This window comes from Otolemur garnettii, unplaced genomic scaffold (assembly GCF_000181295.1).
Source record: "Otolemur garnettii isolate 467f Iridium unplaced genomic scaffold, OtoGar3 scaffold00018, whole genome shotgun sequence".
Taxonomy (NCBI): domain Eukaryota; kingdom Metazoa; phylum Chordata; class Mammalia; order Primates; family Galagidae; genus Otolemur; species Otolemur garnettii.
The window spans coordinates 8416441-8426976 of NW_003852413.1; the positions used below are offsets into that span (position 1 = coordinate 8416441).

General features: G+C 45.7%; 1 protein-coding gene across 1 annotated transcript; it reads right to left on the reverse strand.

The window, feature by feature from the left end:
• Positions 1-8595: 8595 nt before the first annotated feature.
• On the reverse strand, positions 8596-10103 carry SSTR2 (somatostatin receptor 2). Its single transcript, XM_003786170.3, has one exon. The coding sequence runs from the start codon at positions 9996-9998 to the stop codon at positions 8889-8891; it is 1110 nt and encodes a 369-aa protein (XP_003786218.1). The 5' UTR covers positions 9999-10103; the 3' UTR covers positions 8596-8888.
• Between the last annotated feature and the right edge of the window lie 433 nt (positions 10104-10536).

The window sequence follows — 10536 nt, forward strand, 5'->3', positions numbered from 1 at the left end:
CTTGAGCCCAGGAGTTGGAGGTTGCTATGAGCTGTGATGCTACTACACTCAACCCCGGGGAATAGCTTGAGGCTCTGTCTCAAACAAAACAAAACAAAACAAAAACAAAAGCAATTTTAGCTATTTCATCGAAATATTGGACATGCAGAGAAGACACATTAGCAGGAAAATCACCTCCAAAATATCATCAAAATAATACAAGTTCTAACTCTGCGCCGGGCGTGGATTTGCTCTTGACATATTAAAGCCATCAATTTCATCACATAATTGAAACTGGTTTTGCAGTCAGGGCTGCTGGAGGCTTTTCCTAGATATCCCAGGCTTCCTCATGGCCATAGAGCGTGGAAGGAGAAAGAAAATTCCATCTGGCCTTCAACAGGGGTGGAAAGGAGCTTAAAGGCTTGGATTCATTATCTCCACCTCCTTCTTAAAAAGAGGGCAACACAACAATGTCACAGCATCACTCAAAAGGACAGGGGGCGGGGGAGGCACCGTATAGGAGCCATGTGGAAGGCACGTTCACTCTCCTTTGCTCAGGATTGATCTACTGTTTACAAAAAGCTGTTGTTTGCTTATTGGAAACTGACAGCCAGAGAGTGATGGATACATTAACCATGAAATAAAGAGTGGGAAGACTTCAGGAAAATTGTGCTGTATGATTTACACCAGCTTGTGATGAGTTCTAAAAGCCATCGTCTGTATTCCACAGGCTGTTCTTACTGAGAGAAAGATCTCAGGATGCTTTTTGGGTTTTTTGTTTGTTTGTTTGTTTGTTTTTATTTTTGTTTTTTCAGACAGAGTCTCACTCTCTCATCCTCAGTAGAGTGCCATGGTGTCATCGTAGCTCACAGGAACCTCAAACTCTTAGGCTCAAGTGATCCTCCTGCCTTAGCCTCCCAAGTAGCTGGGACTCTAGGCGCCAGCTATAATACCCAGATAGGTTTTTCTCTTTTTAGTAGGGACAGGGTCTCGCTCTTGCTCAAGCTGGTCTTACACTCCTGACCTCAAGCAGTCTACTCACCCCAGCCTCCCAGAATGCTAGGATTACAGGTGTGAGCCACCACGCTCAGCCAGGATCTCAGGATGTTGGAATCTTGAATGGAGACTTGTCCTGGGGAAAAGGCTTTCAAAGTATCCTGGACAGTTGAACCATCTGCTGTTACTATTGTTGGCAATCAAATAGAGTGGTGTTGGCGGGCGCTCACAGGACTTCATGGACTGGCTGAGTGCCCTCCAAGTTGGATGGATGAGAAACAAATCTTACTCAGCTATCGTTCTAACTAGGAATCTTTTCCCCTGCTCAGCTACATGTTAAACTGCTCTGTTGGAGGGGGACAGGCAATGACTACAAGGAGAGAGAGATGGAGACAGAGAATGAGACCATGGATTCATTGGATTAAAAGTCTCTGCTGACCCTTTTCTTGGAAATAGATTCCAACTACACTTTCTGAAAAGAAAGTGTCAACTTCTGGTTATTTAAAGGGGGCACTGTTGCATTCTTAAAAAGAGAAGGCATTTAAAATATATTTTTTTTATTTTTTTGAGACAATCTTACTCTGTCGCCCTGGTAGAGTGATAGGGCATCATCATAGCTCACAGAAACCTCAGTCTCTTGGGCTTAAGTGATGCTCTTGCCTCAGCCTCCCAAGTAGCTGGGACTACAGGCACCTGCCATGATGCACAGACACCTGGCTAGTTTTCCTGTTTTTTAGTAGAGATGGGGTTGTTTTAGTAGAGAGGTCTCAAACTCCTTAGCCCAAGCTATCCACCTGCCTTGGCCTCCCAGAGTGCTAGGATTACAGGCATGAGCCACTGTGCTTGGCTCATTTTAAAATTTTAAATACAAAATATTAGAGAACACTGTTTAAAAAGACAGGCAGAGTATAATTATTAAAGGAAATGAACTCTGATGGGCCAATTTTAAACATGTGTGACTCCCTTCTCAGCTCGTCTCCCGTTTTGATGTCACTGAGAGTGCCTGGGCCTCCGCTGACCTTCACACTCAAAAGTGTGACCTCTGAAAACAGACTTTATCGTTGAAGCTCCTTGCCACATCAGTGCCTCTTTTTGGTTCTTCTTCAGAATTTGGATTTACTTTATTTCTCCTGCAGGCAGTAAGGAAGCCCTAAAAAAAAAAATAATAATAAAGGGGAAAAAAAAAAACCCCAAACCCTCTAAATGCACATTTTCATGTCTGTCCAATAACCCAGAACCTTCCTGCTGGTAGCAAACCAGATTTCATGTCTGTTCAGCTGGACCAGAAATGCTCCGTCTAAAGCCAAGAAGGGATAAATTTCCTTGGCTGCAAAGATTGCCCCTCGCAGAGGCCACAGGGTGTGGCTGAGGTTCTGTGCTCCTGCCGCCTCTGAGGTAAGGAGCCCTTGGATATGGAGACAGTAAAATGTGGTCGCCTAGAGGTGCAGAGGAGAAAGGTGGCACAGCTATGCTCTGTCGCCTCCAGAGCCCATCCTCCTGGGAGCTGGGGAGAGAGAGTTACAAGATGAATTTAATCTGCCAAAAAGCATTTGCACTGAAGCCAAATAAAGTAAGTCTTCATTCAGTCCAAGCCTTTGCTCCATGAGCGTCTGGCACGCCAGGCTGGCAGTAAAGCTGAAACTAGGCTGGCTTTAATTAATCTCAGGACTGAACCCGGGAGATCAGACTTCTGCTCATCAAAGAAGGATACGACGATGATCTCTTCCCATCACATACTGGTAGGTCCTTAGAAAGTGAATAAGATGACCTGATATAGATATCCTGAGCCCTGGAAATGGACTGCTGCAGGCCGGCGGACAAGGGGAGGACGTCTTTATGTCTAAGAGACTCCTTTGGGGAAGTGTACTCCCAGGTGAGGAAGAGAGAAGCGATTTATTTTCTCAGTGACTGAGCGTCACAGCGTCCCCAGAGTGTTCAGCCTTTGATCTGTATTCAGAAGCCTGGAGAGGCGTAGTGGTGCACACCTGTAGTCCAGCTGCTCTGGAGGCTGAGGCAGGAGGATCGCTTGAGCCCAGGAGTTTGATTGCAGCCTGAGCAACACAACAAGACCCCATCAGTTTCAAGAAGTAAAACAAAATAAACAAGAAGCGTGGGGAGGGGAGAAGTAAAAATGTCTGTGGAGATTGTCCTCGATGCAAATCAATTTAAATAATTATTTCCAGCGAGTTTTCTACAACAAAATTGTGTCTCTGATGCAGAAATATCACTGTCAGCAGTACCAGCCCTTTAAGTTGGTTGACTGAGGGGATGATTTGTAGGAAACCATTCACATTCTTTTGCCAACTCTATTTTTTAAAAAATGGAGGCGGCCTGTTATAGCAGGGACAGCTGGCTGGGGCAGGCAGGCAGTCTGTGCGCTTACACAGAATCCTCTGGGTAAAAAAATCAGCTCACGCACCATGTCCCCCTTCCCTACTGTGGCTTCAGTCTAGAAAAAAATGCCAAAATAGCCAGAAACTTATTTACGAGTTAGTCAAATCACACTGACTTCCCTCCTTTGAAAACCTTTGGAGAATCTCTTCATTGGAGGCCTTGCCTAAGTGATACAGGGTGTGTACTGTGCAAGCATGTATGTGTCACACACACGTCGCTATGGCCTTGCATGTCTGCGCACACACGCGTGCCCTTCACATTGCATGTGCATTATAAGTGGGGGCCATGCTCTGTAGCGGTACCTGTATGCACATGCAGCCTCTGTGTGTGTGTGTGTGTGTGTGTGTGTTTAGGAGCACAAACTGCGGTGAAAGTACAGGTGGGGCAGAGCCTGAGAGCCGCAGAACGTGGTCCATGTCTCCTGAGAAGTGTGATGCCAGTTAACGTTACGGAAACAACTAAGCCTGGGTGATGTCATAGGAAGTCCATTTGGGTTTCTTGAAAAATAAATCATACCCCATGAGAAAAATCTCAGCTCACTCAGCAGTGAACACATTCCCTTCCCTGGGGACCCCTCCCAGAACTGAGAGCCCAGCCACCTGGGAGGGCAGAGGAGGTGCTGCCCAGGGATAGCTTGGCTGCCCCTTTCCTGCCCCTACCAAGTTGACAGGTGGCTCCAGAGAGCTGACTCTGGTGGGTCTTCCTCTCTTGTGACTAGTAATGTGCCTTCGAGGGCCCTATACTGGCCATTTTGTAATCTGTTTGTTGTAGATTACAAAATCTGCAAGGTAGATTGTTGTAGGACCTAGAACAGTGGTTCTCAAGCTGTGGGTCGCAATCCAGAGGAACTGTATTAAAAGGTTGTGGCATTAGGAAGGTTAGGAACCACTGTGACCTAGAACAACTGTCTCCAACTGTGTCTCCTTCTGTGTTAGCCCAGGGGCTAAACTAGTCTTAGTGGGCTAACTCCATCCGCCCCTAGGGCTGGGTTTACCCCAGCCTCTCTTTCTGTCTTCAGTGACTCCCACTGCAAAAAAAAGACCTTGTCTGTGGCTTAAGCAGTTGAAGGTCCCTGTCACTGAATAATTGGAGTGGATGAGGCTGTTTCAGATTTCTTTGTAAGGTGGCCTTGCATCACATTCCTTAATAGGCTTTTCTAAAGGATGGGGCACTTTAATCTCTAACCAGCACATTCCTTTCCTACATCTAGTACTAGGATCAGTAACAGAAAGGAGCCACCTCTCCCCACCAGACACCAATTTCCAGGCCAAGAGGTGCCCTGCTCTCCCCCTGGCCTGTCCCTTTGGTAATGCCAGGAAAGAGAGAGATGAAAAATAAAACTCCCTCTGCACCCACCTGAAGCTGACTCTGTGTCTTCAGCTGTCTCACGCCGCAAATCTTTGTCCATGAGACAAAGAGGCAGATGTTCCCTGAGCCGGGCGATCAAGCCCCTGCATTTCATTTTAATGATATTATGCTCACTTTTAATCTTGGGAGAGTGAATAAGTCTTTCTCATCTGCTAAGTCTTGGGTAATATGTAGCTCTGTTTTTAAGCATAGTCCAGATACACAGAACCTAAAGGAGAAAACTAGAGTATCTGCCCGTGTTCAGTCCCTGCTGAGTTAAGGGAAGGGCTGGGTCATCCTTAAGAGTGTGTGTGGGTGGGTGAGAGGTGTGAAAGCGTGTCCTTGAGATGTCACTCTCAACCCTAACGTGGGGTAACAACAGCTACAAAAGCTTTTCAGCTGTAAGTAGAACACAGTCCCTGGTGCCTACTTTCTAGATGAGCTGCTGGGGAAAAAAAAAAAAATTAGAGTCTCTGCCAGTGGGAATGTTCCCAGAAATTCAGATCCTCGAAGCAAAATAGGCACGTAAGTGAAGGTTTGTGTCTGATAGAATATTTGATGGGAAATTCGGTGTTTTTGAATTTGCCAAAAAAATAAGTCATTCCTTATAAGCTCAACTGCTTGGCCTGGCAGCTCTTGGGATTCTTAGGGTGATACCCATTTTGAAAACACTAATCAGACCTTCCCCAGCACCTACAGAAATCCTTGATGATTCTCTTACCCCCTTTCTTCTTCGGCAAGGCCAAGATTCATGTCTGCCTCACTGTACTTACTGTCTTCCTAGAATAGTCGCATTTGGCACTGATTAGGGACATGTATCTTGACAGCCCTTCCATCCTCCTACCTTACTGATCAGACCGTACCCTTTTCCAGCAGGGTGCTCCTAATCTAGGGCAGCCAGGCCTGCCAGCTTCGGGAAGCAATGCCCGTGTCCTGTTATGGAGAGAAGGTTACGTTTGTGTAAGCAAATAGGCCCCAGCTCACTGCTGGCTCTGGAAACCCTGCCCAGCAGCTCATGTTTTCTTTTCTGCATCCCATTTCACCGTCCAGTGTCCTTCTGTCTTCTAGACTGTTCCAAGGTATGGCACAAACACCATCAAAGTTCCATGTCCATGTCCAGTGTTACGCAACTCTCTGTATTACTGAAACACAAGCCAACATCATTCAGCACAGGCCACAACGTCGCGTTATTCTCCCCAATACCTTTCTCACTTGGTCTACTTGGGTTTAATCAGTGCTCTATTACCCTTGCTAAAGGAAGGTAAGTAACACAACCCAAATGATCAGGGGTCCTAAAATCTGTGGGGTGCGTTACTTTTTATACCCTTCCAGCACTCAACAGATTTATCTTTATAATGAAATGTTGAGTAAAGGCTAAGATTGTATTTTTCAATTAAAATTGCATTAACCTTTAAATTCAAATGTTCATTCCTCTTTTTTTTTTTTTTTTTGCATCAGAGAAAACAACCAGAGAGCATCATCCTTGAAATAGATATTTCAAAAAGTAGAGACTACTTTTCAATATGGTAGAAACCTAACTGCTTATTTGGATGGAATTATAACATCAATTTTAAAGGCTCAGTCTTTTAGCCTTAGAATGATTTTCCTGCTAATGAGTACCCACCCCTGGGTACAAATTTCATTTTGTGGTGGTAGATGGCTGGTTTTTTTCTTTTTGAAACAGTGTCTCACTCTGTTGCCCTGGGTAGAGTACAGTGGTGTCATAGCTCACAGCAACCTCAAACTCTTATGTTCAAGAGATCCTCTTGCCTCAGCCTCCCGAGTACCTGGGACTACAGTTGCCTGTCACAAGGCCCGGCTAGTTTTTTTTTACTAGAGATGGGGTTTCACTCTTGCTCAGCCTGGTCTTGAACTCTTGAGCTCAAGGAACCTACCCACCTCATACTCCCAGAGTGCTAGGATTACAGGCATGAGCCACTATGCCCAGCCAGCAGATAGCTACTTTGGACCCCAGCCTCCTTGGGGCAGTTTCTCTGATCACAAAGGGATAGGTGCTGTAGAATTAGTCTAACCTGCCTTGAAATTATTTCGAACAATCCTTACTATCCTTGAGTCATTTCCTCAAGTGTCAACATTTATTAGGTATTGTCTCAAAGACCCTGCAACATCTCATATTATAGTGATCATAAAGTTGCATCTAAATTATTTCCTTCCAAGTCTTTGCTTGCTTTTATTTTAGTTTAGTTTTTAAAAACGAAGTCATTCTCTATCCGATGCAGCTGCTGGGCAGCCCTGAGCCGACTCTGCCTTTAGTAATGGTGCAAGCCTTTCCTATGTGCATTTTGGGGGAACAGCTTTTCCTACAGTCTTGTTTGATAATTTGTACCTCTTTTTATGTTTGCATGGATTTATTTATCTCTCCCAAATCTTACTGAACATATTTTTCTGAGCCACAGTAAGTACTTTCGAGAATGATGTGGTGTGAATTACGTAGAATAAAGGTACCACGTAGCAGTGAGAGCCACAGGTGGAACACTTAGTCATCTGTTTGTCATACAGCCCCTGCGTAGGGAGCCAGAGGAGGAAGCTCATTTTTAAAATATGGTAAAATCCATACGTGAGACACTGAGAGACATAAAAGCCAGAGGCGGTGGCATCCTTACAAACACCAGGGTTCGTATTTCTTCATATTCTGGAAACTGTGATCAGTCAATGAAATGAGCATTGTCTCTTATTGCTTGTACATGGCAGTTTAGGGGACAAAAAAAAATGCCACTTTATGATGTGAAGTGCTTATCTACAACAGTCTTTGAGAAATAGCTCAGAGTCAGTGGCATTAAAGATATGACACTCAATATGGACACAGTCAGCAAGGATGGTGGCACAGTGATTCCTGTGAGGAGTATTAGCTCCTTCTAATACTCCCCCCCGTGCATATTCCTTGTCTGGTGCTTATGTTTTATGAGCCGTGTCCGTGGCCTTCGTGTTCATTCTTATGTTCTCAATGCCCAGCCTTGTATAAACCCCTCCTCCTCGGAGGAGCCGTGGAATTATGCGTCCTTTGTTTTTCATTAGGAAGCTATGTGTGACGTTAAAAAAAAAGCAAGAATCTCATGGTTTCTCCCAAAGGTGTAATTTTGTTTCGCCCATTCATTTTATTTCCATGGTGGGGAGAGTAAAATTGTTTCCCCATGAGAGTCATAGTCCATTTTTGGCCTTTCCTTTTTCTCGTGATTTCCCCCCATAGTCCCCCCCTAAGAAAAATGAAACCACTACAAGAAGAAAAAGAATGTATCTTCTAACAAAGCCGGCTTTATCTCGATAAATACAGGGATCAGTGACCGACGAACACAACCCCTTAAGTCCTTTTGGGCAAATTGAATAATTCTTTGATTATATCTGAGAAGTGGAAACACGGGGAATTTATGTTCTGGGCTTTCCACTATCTTCTCCCTTCTTACTTTGACCTAAATTGCCTGAAGTTAATGATGCAGATACCCAGGGGCAGAGGCAAGTTCTGTAAGACTAGAAGCTTGTACAAGCTAGGGAGCCATCTTTAGGAAAGAGAATACAAAAATGTCTTACTTTTACAATTTTTTTACAAAAACACATGACCATGTGAATGTATGCCCGAGTTCCCCCTGGGCCTCGGTAAGGCCCATGCAAGAGTCCCGAAGCTTTAATTTTATTGACCTCACAGCAAGTCCATTTCTGTGGGTCCTGTGTTAGGGTAAACATCCACCCGCACTATTCACACTTGAATTTGCTACTTGTGTGCGCAAACACAGGAATGTAAGTTAAGACTGTACAGAGACTAAACAGGAGCATACAGATATAAATATAAGAACACAAGATTACACATTAGGTTTTAAACACAAAGGACACAGAAATACTTTTCTATGTCTGTTGAGCATCAGAGTTTCTAAAGATCATGCCCAGGCACAGTCCCCTCTTCTCCAGACTTTGAATCGTCTGCCTGCATTTAAATGCTCACTTTAAGCAAGAGGGTTAGTATATTATCATTCAGTCAGGCAAGCCGCCTCAAACACAGTTCTCTGAATGGGACTCATGCTGAGCAATCCCTATTCTAGAAGCCAGGAGTGACAGGTGGGAGGAAGGAAGGAGGCTTGGTAAGGGTGGCGCAGGGTGCAGGGGGAGCCCATCACCAGTAGGGGGAGCTTGACTGGTTTTTCATTTTGCCCCAGGGCAGTTCAGATACTGGTTTGGAGATCTCCATTGAGGAGGGTCCTCTGGGTCTCCGTGGTCTCATTCAGCCGGGATTTGTCCTGCTTACTGTCACTCCGTTCCCCATCCTCTGTGCCGCTTACTTTGACCAAGCAGAGGACGTTCTGGAAACTCTTCTTGAAGTTGTCAGACAAGAAGGCATACAGGATAGGGTTGGCACAGCTGTTGGCATAGGTGAGAACCACCACAAAGTCAAACATGCCTTTCAGGGCTGGGGTAGGGTTGATGGCCACAGAGACAGAGGACACGTTGAATATGTAGAAGGGCAGCCAGCAGAAAATGAAGACAGCCACCACGATGGACACCATGCGGGTGACCTTTTTCTCAGACTTTTTCCTCTTGGAGGACCCCACTCGGATTCCAGAGGACTTCACCTTGATGATAATGAACAGGTAGCAAAGACAAATGATGGTGAGGGGTACCAAGAACCCCAGGATGAACGCATAAATAATGAACCCTGTGTACCACGCCCCAGATTCACCTGGCCAGTTGATAGTGCAGCTGCTCCTCCCCCACTGGTTGCTCCGAAGCCCAGCATATATCATGATTGGCAAGATGACCAACAGAGAGACTCCCCACACAGCCACATTGACCATCTTGGCCGTCCGGGGTCTCCTCCACTTGGCTGACTTGATGGGGTGAACCACAGCCAGGTAGCGGTCAATGCTCATGACCGTCAAGCAGAAGATGCTGGTGAACTGATTGATGCCATCCACAGTCATGACCACCCGGCAGATGGCCTTGCCAAAGGGCCAGTGGACCAGAGCCACCTGCATAGCCAAGAAGGGCAGACCCAGCATAAAGAGCTCATCTGCGATGGCCAGGTTGAGGATGTAAATGTTGGTGATGGTCTTCATCTTGGCATAGCGGAGGATGACGTAAATGACAAGCGTGTTGCCGCACAGCCCAACAATGCAGACCACAAAATATATGAAGGTGAGGACTGCATTGCTCGTCAGGTCGTAGTAGGGCTCTGTCTGGTTTGAGCTGTTGGCTGCTGCCACCGAGCCATTGAAGTCCAGGGCGGAGGACAGCCACGTGTGGCTTCCATTGAGTAGCTCATCCGCCACATCCATGACTGCTCTTTGGTCTTAGGCTAGTTCCAACCAGCCCAGAGATCTTAATCTCATTTTAACGGTCCCTGGAGGCCAAGGGTCCACTGTGACATCTGGAAGGAAGAAAGAAAGATTGGCCCATCAGTCACAGGCTACTGAGGGGGCTCACCAGTTCTCCACATTCTGGTTTACCCTCTCAGACGTATTCTTAAATTGAAAAATGCAGCATTTCCCCACATCAGTGTTAAGCTCTAAAGTTCCTCAATAGAGTGCAGACTTTTTGAGTTATTTTTCCAATAGCTCAAAGGGTCTGGGGTTAAGACATCATCTTTGATGACGCACATGTAGGAGATGACTGTGGCTTCAAAGGAAACATACTTTGACCTCTAAGAAGTTGACTGATCTAGATTGTAAAAAGGCAGAGCTTGAAGTCTCTGCCCCTGACCTCAGAGGGGTCTGACACTGGTATTCCCTGTCTCTTCCCTGTGAGGAAATCTGAGCCGACTTGCAGACTGCCTTGGAGTTTTTCCATTCTGAAAACCCCATAATGGAAAAACCC